The following is a 17888-nucleotide window of genomic DNA, read 5'->3' as shown; positions in this document are numbered from 1 at the left end:
ATTTCAATGTTCCTTCATAGATTGCATATACTGTGCAATATTTTCCTGGCCTTATCTTTGCAACTTTATACTTCTCATTAGTTCTCTGCGTCCTGTGAAACTGTTACCCATTGTATAATGATGCATGAGCTGCTTTTTTGTATCCTTCATTTTCTGTACATGCCCCCCTCACACAATACTCCTATTTGGAGCCTATGAGTATGTTGAATAAATAAATAAATAAATTTGTTAATAGTCGCAAGCTAGGTCACCAAGTGCGTTAGGACAGGCACTTCTCGAGAACGCTTTGATGTGATCCCAACGCTGTTCAAGCATACGCACGCCACCTCCAAATAAATAAACGAGGCGATATTGTTTTTTCCAGGGAAGTATTCCCGTTCCGATGTGAGAGCATCAAAGGGCCCGTGGAGCGACAAACACGGCGCCTGTCGTCCCCCCCCCCCCACCGTGAAGCGAAAAACGGCACCTAAATTCCCACTGGCTGCGACGCCACGTCAGTTGACTATGAACCGAATCCCTTTCCTGGTTGCTGGATCAGTCTGAACAAAGTAGGGTGAACTAACGAAGCAACAGCGTTTGCCATGACCATTGAATAGATGGAGACAACTGAACGCATCTAGAGTAAACCACACGGGGCACCGAATCCATGAGAAAACCGGCCTTCACACCCCAGGAGATGCCGATAACTAATCTGAAATAATCAGGAGAATAAGAATGGGCTGGGGTGCGTTTGGCAGGCATTCTGAGATCATGAACACCAGGTTGCTATTATCCCTCAAGAGAAAAGTGCTTAACAGCTGTATATTACCAGTACTCCCTTACTGGGCAGAAACCTGGAGGCTCACGTAAAGGGTTCTACTTAAATTGAGGAGGGCGCAACGAGCTATGGAAAGAAGAATGATGGGTGTAAGGTTAAGGGGGATAAGAAGAGAGCAGATTGGGTGAGGGAACAAACGCGAGTTAATGACATCTGAGTTGAAATCAAGAAAAAGAAACGGGCATGGGCAGGGTATGTAACGAGGAGGGAAGATAACCGATGGTCATTAAGGGTTACGGACTGGATTCCAAGAGAAGGGAAGCGCCGCAGGGGGCGGCAGAAAGTTAGGTGGGCGGATGAGATTAAGAAGTTTGCAGGGACGAGCCCTTTGCCCTGCAGTGGGCGTAGCCAGGCAGATGATGATGATTACCGTCAACCAAAAGGAGTGAAAAAGGCAGCAAAACGTTGATCGCCGAATAGCTGTCAACTCTCAAGATTGATTTGGCGGCGCTTTAGGAATGTGTGTGAGAAGTGGTGACGTGGGCGGGGAGGGAGGGGGGTGTGCCGCTTAATTTTCAGGAGAGGGTTCGGGCCCCACCCAGGTACGGGCCTGCTTTCCGCAGTTCCCTTCCACCATCGCGTCCCTTCACTTGATTTGCTTTATATCATCGCATGGGTACTTTGCGCAATGCGCCATAGTCGGGAGTATAATAATAATAATAATATTTGGGGTTTTACGTGCCAAAACCACTTTCTGATTATGAGGCACGCCGTAGTGGAGGACTCCGGAAATTTTGACCACCTGGGGTTCTTTAACGTGCACCTAAATCTAAGCACACGGGTGTTTTCGCATTTCGCCCCCATCGAAATGCGGCCGCCGTGGCCGGGATATAGTCGGGAGTATGACGGGGCGAAAAGCTGCCTTTTGCCAGCTTGACCAAACCCACCAAGCCCAGGTAAAATACAGGTTGCAAGGACAGTGACACGGCTGGAAAATTCCTTCAGCGAATGGCATATGATATACATAGGATAAATATTTGAGACAAGAAAACGCAAAAATAAACACAAGAAAGCACATTCAGGGCAGCAATTACGATATAGCTATCTTAGATATGAGAGACACAAGTTGCCATCCGTTAAATGCGTTTTGCATTCTGGGCAGACATAATGTAGGAGCTTCAGACCTTTATTGGTTCGTCGTCGTGGAATAAATCAGTGATCCGAGTGTGTTGTACCAAAGGTAGGATTAATTGGTAAATATGTAAAAGTGGCCCATATTGAATCATACAGGGGTAATTGGAGATCGCAGGGAGAGGTCTTCGTCCTGCATGGACCACTGAATAGGATGATGATGATGATGATGATGATTGGATCACATTGGATCTAAGTTTTGATTTCTGTCTTTCGCCACCGTGGCACAGCGCGGCAGTTCCAGGCTCGTTTTGTCGTATCTTTCTTTACGTCTTTTCGCATATCTTATGGCCACCTTGCATGAGCGCACGCATCGTTCTTGCCGTGGATGTTTTTCGTTTGCGGAGACCGTGCGCTACCCTCGTGACAATTTCCCATGTATCTCCAAGAGTATAGTAGAAGAAGAAGAAGAAGTGGTAGCAGTGTGACGAACTATCGATCTTTCCGACTGGACCGTCCATCGAAGGGCGGAGGTTTAGCTTTCTTTATCAATAACAGAATCAGCCTTAAGGCAAAGATTTCATACAAACATATGTCCCCCGAAAATGAAATTCTCGCATTAGATATAACTATACCAGGGTGTCCACCTTTCTCGTTAGTAAACGTATACTTTCCGGCGGGTGTACAGAACACTCGATGTTTGAATTCTGCAGTGACTTCATGGTGTAAGGACAAAATTCTGGTTGGAGATTTCAACTCACATCACACGGGCTGGGGCTTTCGGACTGACCATTGTGGAAAACGCTTGTGGGATTGGACAATAGATAATAATCTGACTTGCCTGAACTCTAGAATTCCTACATATATTTGTAAACAGTCCCGCTCCGCATTGGATTTAAGTTTCGTAAGTTCGTCCTTCACTAACTCATCCTGGACAGCCTTGGACTGTGCAACCAACAGTGACCACTTACCAATAATGGTTGAAATTGCTTGCCCGATTAGGCCATCGTGCTCCCAGGTACGCGTATTTGTAGATTATAATAAATTTAAATCCGATCTTAAGGTACATTTGGCTTCTCATTCCAACGAGCAGGAAGACACCAAGGCTATGAAACTTTGTGCGGTAATTAAAAGAACGTACAAAAAGGCTGAATTCAGTGTTACATCTGCAAAGCAATCATCTTATAACCCTTGGTGGAATACAGACTGCACGCGAGACCACCGACGCCGACAGGCAGCTTGGAAGCAGCTCCTCTACAACCAGTGCCCCAAAAATTGGTCTGATTACAAGTTTCATGCTGCGGTCTTTAAACATACAGTTGCTAAAGCTAAAGAGGATTATGATAGGAAACACTATGATTTCCTTTCCAAATCTAAAAACAAAAAACAGTTGTTTAGATATATGAGATATCGGAAAATTCTGCCATCGCCAGCTAATATTGATTATGTCAATCTGTCTCCCGATGAAATGAGAAAATCTCTTGAACTCCTTGCTAAAGGCTTGGAGAGTAGATTCTCGTCATCGATGTCGTATAATTTGCAGAAAGTTGCCCCATCCTTAGTGTACACTGAAGTTACATTGCCTGAATTATCTCAAGTGATTCGAAACTTACCTTTGTCAGCCCCTGGTCCTGATGGAATTACCGTTCACATGATAAAAATTTTATTTGATCTATCTCCTGGAGATCTCCTAAACATTATAAACTATTCCTTACACAAAGCCTGGATACCTTACGATTGGAAAGTAGCTAAAGTAATCCCGATACCTAAAAAACAAGCACTAGGTTATAACATCGAAAATATCAGACCTATTGCTCTTACTTCTAATATGGTCAAACTCATAGAGAGGGTATTACACTGCCGAATTACTGTCTGGATGACAGATAATTTAATATTAAGTCCAAATCAAATAGGCTTTAGAGCTAATTGCTCAATATGGTGTGCCCATGCTGATTTAGAGAGCCGCATCCAACTTGCCCGGAAAAGGAGAGAATATTCTGCTTTGATGAAATTAGATATAGCTAAAGCTTATGACAGCGTCGAACATCCAATACTACTGGATATTCTGCAGCGTCGTAATTTCCCCAATTATATAACCGCGTGGGTGGCAGAATTTTTGCGATCAAGAGAATTTTATTGCTTCAAGGACGGATGTTCTTCGTCTAAATTCAGACAAACTCGCGGAGTTCCCCAAGGATCTGTCCTATCCCCAATATTATTTAATATATTAATGAGCTCTATCCCAACTTGTCAGGACGTGCACGTTTACGTGTATGCAGATGACATTGCATTCTTTTCTGCTGACACTGACATTAACACATTATACCAAAAATTACAAAGATACATGAGCATGCTAGAGGTATGGCTTCAGACAATTTGTATGTCATTAAATGTAAGCAAAAGCGCCCTTTTAGTTTTCTCGGTCATGGACCCGGTTTCAATTTCTCTAACTTATAAGCAAGAACCCATCCCACAGGTTGAGTCTCTAAAATATTTGGGAATCACATATAATGGCAAACTCAACTGGAGTCCACACATAGAGAGTGTAGCGGGTAAGGCACAACGTGCTTTAGGTATTCTGCGCAGATTGAGTAACCGAAAATATGGACTACGTAGGGATTCACTGTTGATGATTTATAAAATGTATATGCGCCCCATATTGGAATTTGGGTGTGTCTTGTTCTCAGGCGGCCCTGCTTATAAAATAAAGCCTGTGGTTCTTTTGGAGCGTGAGGCCCTACGCCTGTGTCTGGGACTCCCCAGGTTTGTGGCTATTAACGTTATCTACCAAGAAGCACGCCTTCCAACATTGCCCTGTAGATTTCGCATCTTAACAGTTCAAACATTTCTGAAATTTTACAGCTTGCAGCTTAGACGATCTGAATACGCATTCATTAATGATCCAAATTCCTTCTTCCTTGCTCACTGGCCTCGATTTCACACTCCACAGATCGTATTTGTTCAAAAACAATTAGATAGCCTGAATGTGAACATTCGAGAGGTAATTCCGTCAACCGAATCACATCAGAATATTAAGATAGATTTTGATGACATTATCCCCCCAAACTCCAAGTTTCAATCTGCCACTTTTTTAAATAACCTGTTGCAAGATTACCTAGCACACGTGCAAACAAATAACATAATAGCCACAGACGCTTCAGTGAACAACGAAAAGGCGGGCGTAGGCATCTTCTCGCTTCCGCTTGGCTGGTCATTCTCCTTGAGACTGCCAGACTTCACACCTGTCTTTGAAGCCGAGCTTCTAGCAATTCTTTTAGCGCTTCGGAAACTCCCGTCGAACTCAATAAGTGCGGTTATTATGACAGATTCCCTTTCGGTCTGTACTTCGCTTACGGCTTCACCCAATTCACCACCACTAAAGACGTTTCTAACATTAGTTCCTCCACAGTTGAATTCTCTAAAACTATTATGGGTACCTGGACATTGTGGCTTACATTCAAATGAAATGGCAGACGCATTAGCGCGAGCGTCCCTGAGTGGACCTATAATGCCCGTTCTTCCTTTGGTGGCTCACATAACAGCAATTAGATATAGAAAATATTCATTTCATAGAGATATCAGTGAATCAATAACAACATGGACAGAATATCAGCACCTCAAATTTCCGTGGAAAATCCAGTGGTGTCCATCAAGACAATCAGAAGTAGCAATCACGAGATTACGCTGCCGTGTCCCTCCATTAAACCTATATTTACACAGGACTGGTCTGACGCTGTCACCTCTGTGTCCATACTGCCAAGAAACAGAATCACTAGATCATTATTTTTTGGTATGTCGACGATACAAATTGTTAAGAAAAAGACATCTAGAAATTCCGTTCGCAAAATTAGGGTTAATGTTATCACCAGAAATTATACTATCTTTCGGTGCGTCAGTTATAGGGGGCAGCCACAGGGACGTTTTTGATGCCGTTTGCAGTTACATCCAGTCAACAAAACGAATAACTTTTTAACTTTCTCTTGCATTTTGTGTGTTTTTGTATGTTTTCTTATCTCTCTTTCGTTAAATTATTTTTTTTTTCTCATCGAATAAGTGGCACTTCAAAAGAATAGGTGAACGTTTCAGCACCCAATTCTTGGCCAATCCCCCAGTGTGGGTATGAGCCATAACATGAGGCCATCATCATCATCATCATCGTGACGTTCGGGTAATGAGAATTTGCCGCCGAGTCCTCTACAGTTTGTATCCTCTGCTTACAGATCTAGGCCGCAATAGCCCCCTACCTTCTGTCTCACATTACGGGATCAGCTTTAGACACCCGCACAGTGACGAGCGTCGTCATCGTCAGGAGAACCTGCCCTCCTGGCACGATCGAAGCATGACCCTTCCGCCAGAGACTTCCCACTCGTGCTTTGGATTCAATGCGCCGACTAAGTTTCCCGGATTCCTCTGTCAACCGAGATGTAAGTAGCCATAAAGAGTTGGTCGTCTCACATATGTGAAGTAAACCGTTTGTTCGAAACGCGTGTGCTACCAAGTGCCGACATGAGCTGAACGCATGGCAGCAGCGCTACTGCTTGCATTTTGAGTTTATTGATGATGAACTAGCTGGATTGCAGGCGGAGTAGAAGGCGATGGGTCTCTTGGTGTCACTATAGTGTAGGTCGCAGTGACGTTCAGTGTGCTTCCAGTGATCTAGACACACCTAGTAACACGATAAGAGCTAACAATGCTTGTGCCCACAGATGCTTTTTATTACGATAGCAATTGTCACATCATTATCACATTGCGTAGAATGGGTGCGTTAAAGGACATGCGCGCCCCATGTGCGTTGTATCTGCATAATATTTTATTACTTGATTTAGCCTATTCGATATCTAATAGGTTGCGTGGTGATTATTGGAAGAACACTGCGGTTCGGCGCCACTAAGAATTTCTTGCCGAAGAAATACATCCTTGCCTCCATCACCCTCTCTTTGCAAACGCGTTGGGCTTCCTATATCGAGATGCTTGTGCGCCACCGCAAATGCATCTTCTCTACGCTAAAGCTGCAGGTAAGGTCAGTATTGGTACATATAATTTTGCCGTATACAACATTACCCAAGCAGCCGAGCCATAGAAAGCTGCAGTAGCAATATCTACGACATTTTGCAAAATTTTGTTTAAACCTAATGCGTTAGAACCTTGAATTTGCTCCGCGGTTTGACTCTTGCGTGGCATTATGACATTAACGTAGTCGGTCACTATAGTAATACTATGGTCCCTAGTGATATACACGGTAGCTGTGGTTGGATTCAGCGTCACAATATGGCGCCACCAGCGCAGTTGCTGACGTCTACGTGGTGGCATTCCATAATATTGTTTTGATTCGGAAGCTGGCCTTGCGCACATTTTCGCTAAAGGTTCCTTAAATGTGGTTTCACATCGGAAATCCATAAAACTTGCGCTAAAGCCATAGAATTTCTGCTAACACTCTGCTATGCCTCGACGCAGGGCTGCGGCTGATTGGACTGGTCCTGCTTGGTGCGGCTGTCTTGCAAGTCACAATCTACCTGACTGAACACGTGACGAGCCGTCTGTGACCTCCGGAGCCCTTTGATTCGATAACTTCCGAAGCCGGACCTGAACTGTACGTGTAGAGCTTCGAAAACGATATCTCGGTACTACATTTATCAGAAACATCTCACTGGGTGCGAGAAATCGAACAGGAAAAGAAAAGAGAGCTGGACAGTCTATAACGATAGATCAAATATTTCCATGGCGCACTTAATGCAGCTGCTTCAATTTTGACTGGAACGGAGGCCCAACTGAAGCTGTAAGGAATGGATTTGAATCACCTCGACAGTCGCGTTGCCAGCAATATTCTTAAGCGCGGCAATAAGTAAAACTCGTGACCCGGTGGGTTCATGGCAATGTCGTTGTGCGTGTTGCGACTCTCCGTAAATGTTTCTAGGCACAGTTTACTGGCAAACAAAGGCCGCCAGAACGACGTCCATACTGGGCGCTACACAGCGTAGCTATTCCTGATGCAGTGAAATCTTGACGTTTCGTAGACTCTCTGGTCATCGAGAAATCCTAGTGCAGCATATAATGACATTCATACCACAGCGTTACTGAGTTGAACAGTGCATGAGACAGAATCTCCAAACCCCCGCCCTGCTTTTGACAATGCTTTTACGTTACCTTTTGATTTACATCATCACATTTATTATTGCAGCCAATTTATATAGTCGTGTGGCAGTTATTTAACTTGTCGCGCACATAGTTTTCAACATGCACTGAATCTTGCAAATAGAGAAGGCAAATGGAGAACGACGGGGCTCACTGATAAAAACCACTTTTCTGATTCGGTTATCGCATGGTGGTTGCTACTCGCAGGGACAGCTTGCCCGAGCGAAAGAAAGACTCAACCGGAGCGCCACTTCAGACTGTGGGATGAGAAGCTCGCCCGTGCTCTCCGCCTTTCGGCAAAAGGACTTCCGACGATGGAGAACGAGTCGTGGCACGCCATCACCGAACACATCCACGTCTTCTCAGCATTCGTCGGCGCACACGGCAAGCGTACCATCCTAGTCACCAGCCTCGTGCGAACCCGCCATCCGAAAGTCAAGAGAACTCCCATCCGACACCCACCTCTGGTTTGCGTCATTCGAACCTCAAAAAAGACCATCCAGCGCGTTGCCTACATTCGAATAGTCTGGACCTTTTATAACCCGAGCTTCAGAAACGCCTTGATCTTATGCCCATCACCTAACAGAGAAAGTCCCGCAGATCATTACGTCCAAGTGGCAGTCGCGGCTCAAAATGGCACCGCGAATTCTTTGCGGTGGCTCCACGTTCATCACATACCAAAGAAATCCAAGGAGAAGTGTTGCGCCGTATGTGTTGGGCCTTTATTCAGTGCCCCGAGCCTTTGGAATGTGGTTGAATTCATTGTTCACTACAGAGTCATGGGAGTGGGAACGTTCTACTTTTACGACCTGAATATGACCTCGGACTTGAAGCTGCTCATCGCCAGGATGCAATACTTGGGAGTCGACCTCACCGCAGTCCCCTACAGGCTTATTATGGACGCTACTGTCGAACACGAGCATGTCCACGCGCACGGCCAAGTGCCCAGCCTGTACGACTGCATGTTCCGATCCTTGTCCAAAATGGAGTACACAGTCAATGTAGACATCGACGAGCTCATAGTTCCGCTGCCGAAGTTCAGCATCCCCGCCATGGTCCAGCAAGCGGAGCGTAAAATGAAGCCTAACTTAGGAAGCCTAGTGATACCAATGAGGTACCATTGCCTTGAATACCCTCTAAACTTGCGGTACTCTAGCCACGAATTATTGCCGCTTCAGACGAGGCTGTTCCGCTATCATTCCTCCGAATTGCACCACACAGGCTTCACTAAGTACATCGCTCGGTCCAGATTAGTCAGAGAAGTTACTGTTCATTGGGTCAAGGAATACTTTGGCAGTGCCACTGAGGCCTTGCGGGACAGTTTTAATGCCTACATCAGGCATTACAGGGAGTGCTGCAGTTACCTGCCATCGGACATACACGCCATGCTCGGCTTGTTTTGGAATTTTACCCGCGTGATGCCTGATTTTTGGTTTGGAAAACTTTCTGAGCGTATTCAGAGTGATCCGGTAATGAGGGCGCTAATGAGTGAAATGCGTATTGATCGTGTGACTGACAGTGTTTTCCTCAATGAGACCGAGGACACTGCCGGCATCATGCCAACAACGGAACCCTAGGAATATGCACGATTAATTTGTTGTTTTGACTTGTCTACGTAAATTTCAGGTCAGCTAAGTGCAGTGACAGGAGGGATCAAGAACTGTTCTCATTCGATCAACTCTATGATCAGCAATGTACTTTTGATGCGTCTACGCGTTGGTTGCAGTAAGAAAATGGAGTGACCCCTGCTTACATATTCCCGTGCACTACACTCTTCCGGCACAGTCGGGCGGCAGGCGTGGCCTGAACTGAAGCTTCCAGTAAGTGAACACACGAATTCGAGCAATGCGAAGTCCACACTTCGTAGCTCAACGTGCTTAACGAGAGTGTTTGTATAGCAGTAGCCGCACGTATTTCTTTGCGAGAAGAAATATTATTAATATCAATGATTCTTCAAAATCCAAGTGTCCCGGCAGTGAAATCTTGTAGTCTATCATAACCGCAAGTACACTTGCGACACTCGACTAGGCGAAGATCACTGTTACTTTTTTCTGACATAGAAATTGATATTGAATAACGAGCAAGTGGTTCTCAAGAATGTGCGCCAAGTGTACCAGTAGAATGTGTACCGGTAATGCAAATAAATTGGAGTCATTGAGCTGGATTGGCGTGGACAAGAAAGACGACAGGACGTGAACTACAGAAAAGCATGGTATGTATACCAGCTCAAACGAGTGGAAATCATCGCACACGCAGCCAAATATTTTACAGATAGGCCGTTTCCTTTCTGCTCAGAGAAATCGAGAGATCGCTGAAGCAGTTTGCTCCTTGTTTGGAATGAAGATTTCTTCTACAATCTCCCTCGTATCTTTTATCTGTATTTCCAAACACGACTACACAATCCTTAAACAGTGGTTTACACCCGCAATCATCACAACGCACGGAGACATGTCCATCTCGACAACACTTCAATTTTTGCTTGTGTTCCCTTAGCCTGTCATTGAGGCATCTGCCTGTCTGCCCTAAGCACACTTTGCCGCAAGAGAAAGGGGAGAGATATACGACACCTTGTGCGCAGTGCACAAACGGCGACCGATGCTTCTTTGCGCAGCCTCGGCGCGTCTTGGGTACTCCTTGGGTGCTCCTCTCCTTGGGTGCTCGGGAACATTTAGATCAATAAGCACATGCTTTCATTTTATTTGATGACCTTAGGTAACTATTAATGTGAGGGAGGTGGGAGAAGAGCTTAGCTTTATGGTGACGCATCCATCGCGCCAGCAGATGTTGAAAATTAACATTCGTTTCTTAATGAAACTACCCTAATTCTTTATTTGGTGAACGCGCTTTAACTGCGATAACGAAGCCAGCCGATACGTAAAGCACATCACCTGCAGGATAATGTGGGATGTACCTCGCACAACCTTCGGGATAAACAGGCCAAGCTATAGTTTATCGGAAAGGGTTACAACATGGCGTGGCTCGAGTATTCAAAATTTAGAACAGGAATCAAGTAGCTCGTTTTATTTGATACCTATTCAATTTGAGATCTTGACTTTGCAAGGTTGTCGAATATTCGTTTCTGTCCGAGTATAATTGCGATAACACGTACTGCAGTCTCGAGGGATATGCAATAATGCGAGTGGGGAGTGTTCGGCTGTTGCTACGAGTGAGGCGCCACCTCCTTAGCGAAGGCACAGGGCAGATCAAACTTGTGCTGACTAATGTTCCGTCATTGAATACGAATGCCTAGAATTTAGGGAGCTCAATTGTTGTCTAGACTTGGAGAATGCAATTTGTTACTTAACAAGCCTCACCACATGTGATTTCCTTCAGAACAATGTGCTGTAAAACAACGTATTTCGCAGCCAACGAACACAGCATTCTAAGCACACATGGTCACGTGATGTTCGTTTTCTTTATTACTGCCAATGTCATATGGTGCATAACTGAAAGCAATTTCTCATTTACCAGCTCCTCAGCCTACAGAATGTCCAGTTGTGAATGGCGTTATGCATAGATGCAATAATGTAGCCTAATAGGTATGTGTATACATAATGCAAATAAGCTTTTGTATCACTTTTTTTTCGCAAAATGGAACCCGCATGAGCTTTATATTTCACTTTGTTTATGAAGAAATACGACTTATTCGAAGATAATTTTTCTCGAATGTTCATGTTCCTTTGGATTTCGAAATTTCACTATGAGAGCACCCTCCAATTAGAACGTTTCATCAACACAGATCAATAAATCAGCCTACGCTGTACTATCTGTGGGTCATCCGCTTCGAACGTAGACGGGTAGCAAGACCACCTGGTTGGATCGGGTGCCTGGGATGTATCCTAAGGAATGCAAAGCGGGAGCCGATCGAGCGGGCGTTTTCTGTACATTGGAGGACGTCCCCAATGACACAGGATGTTCTACGTCCACTACCATGGCCGAGAATGGTGGCGCTGGCTAACACTCCCAGGGTGATAAGTCTAGTAGACAGAGAAAAAACGCCCCACAGATACCCCAGTTAGTTCAATTGGTAAGATTACCGCACGCGCAATGCGAAAATGTGGGTTCGTATCCTCCCTACGGCCACTTGGTTTTCATCCGCTTTCATTTTCATTGATTTATAGTTCCTTTACTTCAGTTATTAACCGCCGTTAATTTCCCCTATGCTGTCCTTCATGTAACTCTTGGTTTCTCATGATTTGACGTATAAAAAGCGGGCCCCTCGGTTTCCTTTCTTATCGTTCATTCTTATAGTGAAACGGTAACGAAGAACACCGCAAGTGAAAAAGGAGGATGAGAAGGGCAAGCAGAAGGATAGAGCAGCAGTGGGTCAGGGTCATAGTCAGTTTTTGAAACGGCTTAGATTTGGGTGCGTGATGCACCACTTGGAAACCGTTCAAGGTGCCGGACTCCTTTTACTCATCATCATCATCATCAGCCTGGTTACGCCCACTGCAGGGCAAAGGCCTCTCCCATACTTCTCCAACTATCCCGATCATGTGCTAATTGTGGCCATGTTGTCCCTGCAAACTTAATCTGATCCGCCCACCTATGGATGGATGGATGGGACAACCTTATTTTCGTCAGAACGCATGTGCGGACGATTCCGTGCTAGCTGGCCATCAACTCATGGCTGACGGCTACCTGGGTGGCCCGCTCCACGGCCCTGGATTGGACGAACGGGTCTGAGCTGGCCAGCACGGCCTCCCACTGCTCGAGAGATGGATCACGCATAATATCCGCCGGTGGCGGCGATATGCTACAGCTCCATAATATGTGGTCATAAGTGGCCAGTTCCTGGCACCATTTGCATTCCGGCTGAACGTCCGGGTAGATATTTTTTAACACGTACATGTTTTAGAAAGATTTCGTCTGCAATCTTCGCCAGACGCTTTCCTGCGTCTTCACCAATTGCTTGTCCGGGGGCGGGTAAATTCTCCGCTCAAGTTTGTAATGGTTAGTAATGTCGTGAAAGGGCACCAGCCTAACTTTTTGCCGCCCCCTGCTACGCTTCCCTTCTCTTGGAATCTAGTCCGTAACCCTTAACAACCATCAGTTATCCTTCCTCCTCATTGCATGTCGTGCCCATGCCCATTTTTTTTCTTGATTTTAACTAAGATGTCATTAACTCGTGTTTGTTCCCTCACCCAATCTGCTATTTTCTTATCCCTTAAGTTACACCAATAATTCTTCTTTCCATAGCTCGTTGCGTCGTCCTGAATTTAAATAGAACCCTTTTCTTAAGCCTCCAGGTTTCTGCCCCGTAGGTGAGTACTGGTAAGACACAGCTGTTGTACACTTGTCTTTTGACGGATAATGGCGACCTACTGTTCATGATCTGAGAATGCCTGCCAAACGCCCCCCAGCCCATTCTTATTCTTCTTATTATTTCGGTCTCATGATCCGGGTCCGCAGTCACTACCTGCTCTAAGTAAATGTATTTATTCCCTTACCACTTCCAGTGCCTCATTACCTATCGTAAACTGCTGTTCTCTTCCGAGTCTGTTAAACATTAATTTAGTTTTCTGCAGGTTAATTTTGAGAACCACCCTTCTGCTTTGCCTTTACAGGTCAGTGAGCATGCATTGCAATTTGTTCCCTGAGTTACTAAGCAAGGGAATATCATCAGCGAATCGCAAGTTACTAAGGTATTCTCCATGAACTCTTATCCCCAATTCTTCCCAATCCGGATCTCTAAATAGCTTTTGTAAACACACTGTGAATAGCACCGGAGAGATCGTACCTCCCTGCCTGACGCCTTTCTTTATTGGGATTATGTTTCTTTCTTTATGGAGGACTACGGTTTCTGTGGAGCCGCTATAGATATCGTTCAGTATTTTGACATACAGCTCGTCTACACCCTGATATATATATACCCAAGGTAACCAAGGTAACTTTTCTATGCAAATGATGGTGGCCTGCTGCGCATCATCGTCAGTTGCGCTTAATTGGCTCTTCGAAGAGGCAGAACCTGTGTTGAGTGAGCTCCTGAGCACTCTGCAATGTGATGAACACGGTTTAAAATCGCAGATCCTGGAACCTCAATGTGGCGCGACGTAATGCTAACGTTTTTCTCTCGCATTTGCCGCTAAACAGCCAGTAAACTTTTTTTTATTATATTATTCTGGGTGTTTACGAGCCAAAACCACGATACGACCACGTGGAACGCCGTGGCGGAGGGTTCCATATTTATTGTGACCACCAGGCGGTTTCCTTTTAACGTGCACCTGAAATCTAAGTACACGAGCTTTCGACAAGCTGTATCGATGCTATATACATAGCATAGTATGTATATAGCATACAGATACATGCTAGGTACACAAATTCTGTAGAAAGCGTCGCACGTAATTAATTCACTGCCCAATGAAACGCGCGAAGTGAGACTGGTGTGATCGCAATATGCTTGCGCGTATAGTTTTCGCTCGTTGCCTCCTATAGGTAAGAATTCCCGGCTACGGGAAAGTGAGCCCGTAACAGTTATCTCTGTGAAATGAAAAAAAAAGAAAGAATTACATTTTTTTAGAAGAATGTTCAAGGCGACCTTGCCTCGGCAAACTATACACCAGCTGCTGGAACCCGCGGGCCGGTTAAAAGAACCTTGCGCTCTATATAAGCCGGCACGTGCAATATACGTTTTGTTCATTCATTTGAAGTTTTTCACTGCCTACACGCGGTTCGAAGAAAGGAAAACAGCAGGGGGATTTTTCGCGCGTCATATATCTGCAGCAGCTTGCGCATTGGAGTGCCAAGTAAAGGGGCGAAATAGCGTCAACAAGCCGAGAATTATTCACAACCAAGAGGGGAAACACGGTATTTCAGCGCCGTAAATAATAAATTCAGTGCTGTAACCAAAAAAAAAAAAGAAAAGAAAAAGCACAGTTTCTCCGGAAACGCATTATTCGACGGGAAACATTCAAAATTGTGGAAAAATAAGTGGTGAATAACTTAAATAACGTCGATCCACTAATCATATCTGAAGTTCACGGAACATATCGCGATTGCGAAACAACGAAATACAGAGCTTATTCACTTAGCTAATATCCCCAGAATGTAATCAAATTTCAACAAGGTTATGAAAAGCGAAGCATGATTTCATGGCCGTTCCCATATTTATTTTGAATGGGACCTCGGTGCGAGCGATAATCGTAGGCGAGCATCTTCACGTCCTGCCCCGAGTGATCCTAATACACTGCCGATTTATCAGGTTGCACCGAAGATAGCTACATCTGTATCGTCAGGGTAGCGCAGCTGCAATGTATTCCTGGATGTGTCAATATTGTAGGAAACACTGAAACTGGTCAAATTGACTAGAGAGATGCACGCGACTGCACTCCTGTCACATTGATGCTGAAATTTGAACAAAGCAGCCACGCAACTGTATAAATCAAGCTTTCCGACATGATGCCATTTCCAAGAAGTTTTTTGCATAAAGTTGTCCCCAATTTCCGGTTTCCAACCTCCTGGCGCTCAAGTTGGAAGTGACATATAACAGGTATCTTCTTGTATCGTTCGTCGTTCAGATATGCCGTGTGTGTGCTGCCATCCATGCGTGAACGTAGGACACGTTCTCATAAGCCGTCCGTACTTTGAGCAGCACTGCAATCAGATGCAAACGTCCGTTTTTTCCCACTTTTTTGTTATCTTGCGTTTTCAATGCTTAACTTTTTTACGGTCAGCTTCGCTTGTAGACGCAATGACCAGAAGAACCAACGCGGAAAGTTTGGGCGATAACCAACAAGATTAAGCGACGAATGCTAAAGAAGAAGGGAGATATAATTTATTTTCCTTTAAAGACCCCCATGAGGCATTACATTACAGATACGGCGCTTGGTTAATGCAGTGCGTAAGCATGGCATTAGTTGCGCTACCGCATAAAGAGCTATGGTATCTCAGAATGGATGGCATGGAGCATTTCGCCTATGTTTGGTTTTTCTTTAGGAGATGGTGCTATGCTTGCGTGCCTCACTTCTACTAGTCCATTCATACACTATCAATATTTCTGCATTATATTGCCACCGAGCCCAAGTAGTAAGTTCTTTGGATCAGCACTTTTATATCAACGAGAAGTAGATTTTAAGTACAAGAAGTCCAGAATTTAGTAAGATATATAACGTGGTTTCTGTAGTAGCAAGGCGAAGAGCAAAGAATGAATGCTTGCGCTGCTTATCAACTGATGGCATTGCCAAAAACGGTGCAGATGCATATACATAATTGATTTATCAAAAACCAACAGTGCATAGGAAACGTAAGAAAATACAAAATCTTAATGCATGGTCCGGAGTAGAATTTCGTTTCCTATATCGTCATGCTGTGGTACAATCTTCAATGCCTCAGTTGGACCACTTTAGAACATAAAAATGTCGGATGTCTCGTGCCCTACATATGAAACAAAAGGATGCCGATCCTAAGCATATGTCGGAATTTATGTGAAGTGAAGCTTAAGTGAAGCCTGCAATTAATAATAATTAATTAATATTTGGGGTTTTACGTGCCAAAACCACTTTCTGATTATGAGGCACGCCGTAGTGGAGGACTCCGGGAATTTTGACCACCTGGGGTTCTTTAACGTGCACCTAAATCTAAGCACACGGGTGTTTTCCCATTTCGCCCCCATCGAAATGCGGCCGCCGTGGCCGGGATTCAAGTGAAGCCTGCAGTCAACTTCTGTACAACTAACGGCGATCCATGCAACCGGGCTTATATGTTCATCGTATGGAGCGTTTTAATCCCATACCACATGCATATGCTTACCCACCAAAATGGTAAACTTTAACCTCATGGAGTCTTTTTATATCTGCAGGCTACACCGTTCGTAAGCTATGCCGAAATTCAAACACCGAATCAGGCGAAGGCGCAGTGTCAGGCATCGACGCAGCGATGTAACGAGGACAAAGGCCACTTATCATGATGCCGATGCTTGTCGATGATGCGGATGCTTAGCATGATGCTTGTCGATACAAGAATTGCGATGACAGGTGCGTGCACAGGGAAGTATGTGACACGTGTTTAGGTACATTTAGGATTATGTGCAATGGCGCATAACATTTTGCAAGCTTGGCCAAGAATCGGCACACACACAGTTGAACATACCAAATGGCCAACTCAAAGAAAAATCAATCGCACTAAATGGTCGATTATAATTTGCTAATTCGTTACAATGTCTGAGTGCTTCAGAGATACTTGCGTGCAGATATTTTGTATTAATATTTTGTGCAGGAATTCGCTCACATTCGGTTACGCAAAACGGAGGTGCGCAGTGACACCACTTGCCGGTCAGCCTACAGGAGTTACATACAATACCGTTTCCTCGTACTTCCACGCGACGCGCATGTAACGTTCGCATATTCATGCATTCACAAAGATACAGCCGCCGCGGTACCGATCCAACCATTAGCAGAAGCCCCGCTAAACCCAGGAGAGCAGGCAAACAAAGCTTCGCTTTAAAACGCGCCCATACGTAAACAACCACGCGACATGTGCATTGTTCATTTCAAAGCTGGTCCTACTAGACTGCTTAGGGTGTTTACCTGATGGTTGCCCTATTGTCCACTGTGCGGGTTTTGAATGGCTACCTATCGCCCAATCTAAGGTGAAGCTCCGCGCAATGTTCTTATATTAGATGCAAACTCTTCGAGTAAGACGAACCGTTTTATGTGTGATTGTGTGCGCGTGTCGGTGCGTTCGTATATGTGTGTGTGTGAGACGGGTAGAGGGAGAGAAACACAGAATGAGAACACAAAGGCACAAGGTCTACCACACAATGCGAAGGATGAAAAAAGGCGGAAGTAGAGAAAAATAAAGAAAGAGCAGAAAACAAAAGCGGTAGCCAACTGGCAGGGATACAAACCAGCTGCTCGAGCTTTGCGTATTA

The 17888-nt window shown here is 44.8% G+C and overlaps 1 protein-coding gene across 2 annotated transcripts; it reads left to right on the top strand.

Annotated features, from left to right (window-relative positions):
- The first annotated feature begins 6179 nt into the window (after positions 1 to 6179).
- Positions 6180 to 10205, top strand: LOC142563076 (uncharacterized). Of its 2 annotated transcripts, XM_075673594.1 has the most exons (3): positions 6180 to 6312; positions 7343 to 7478; positions 8228 to 10205. In XM_075673594.1, the coding sequence occupies exon 3, from the start codon at positions 8335 to 8337 to the stop codon at positions 9595 to 9597; it is 1263 nt and encodes a 420-aa protein (XP_075529709.1). In that variant the 5' UTR covers positions 6180 to 6312; positions 7343 to 7478; positions 8228 to 8334; the 3' UTR covers positions 9598 to 10205. The 2 variants fall into 2 exon arrangements, with proteins under 2 accessions (XP_075529709.1, XP_075529708.1); XM_075673593.1 differs by lacking the exon at positions 7343 to 7478.
- Positions 10206 to 17888: the final 7683 nt, after the last annotated feature.

The sequence above is a fragment of the Dermacentor variabilis genome, chromosome 11, assembly GCF_050947875.1.
Source record: "Dermacentor variabilis isolate Ectoservices chromosome 11, ASM5094787v1, whole genome shotgun sequence".
Lineage (NCBI taxonomy): Eukaryota > Metazoa > Arthropoda > Arachnida > Ixodida > Ixodidae > Dermacentor > Dermacentor variabilis.
Note: the sequence above shows the minus strand (reverse complement) of the source record. Positions and strands in the feature narration are given on the sequence as shown.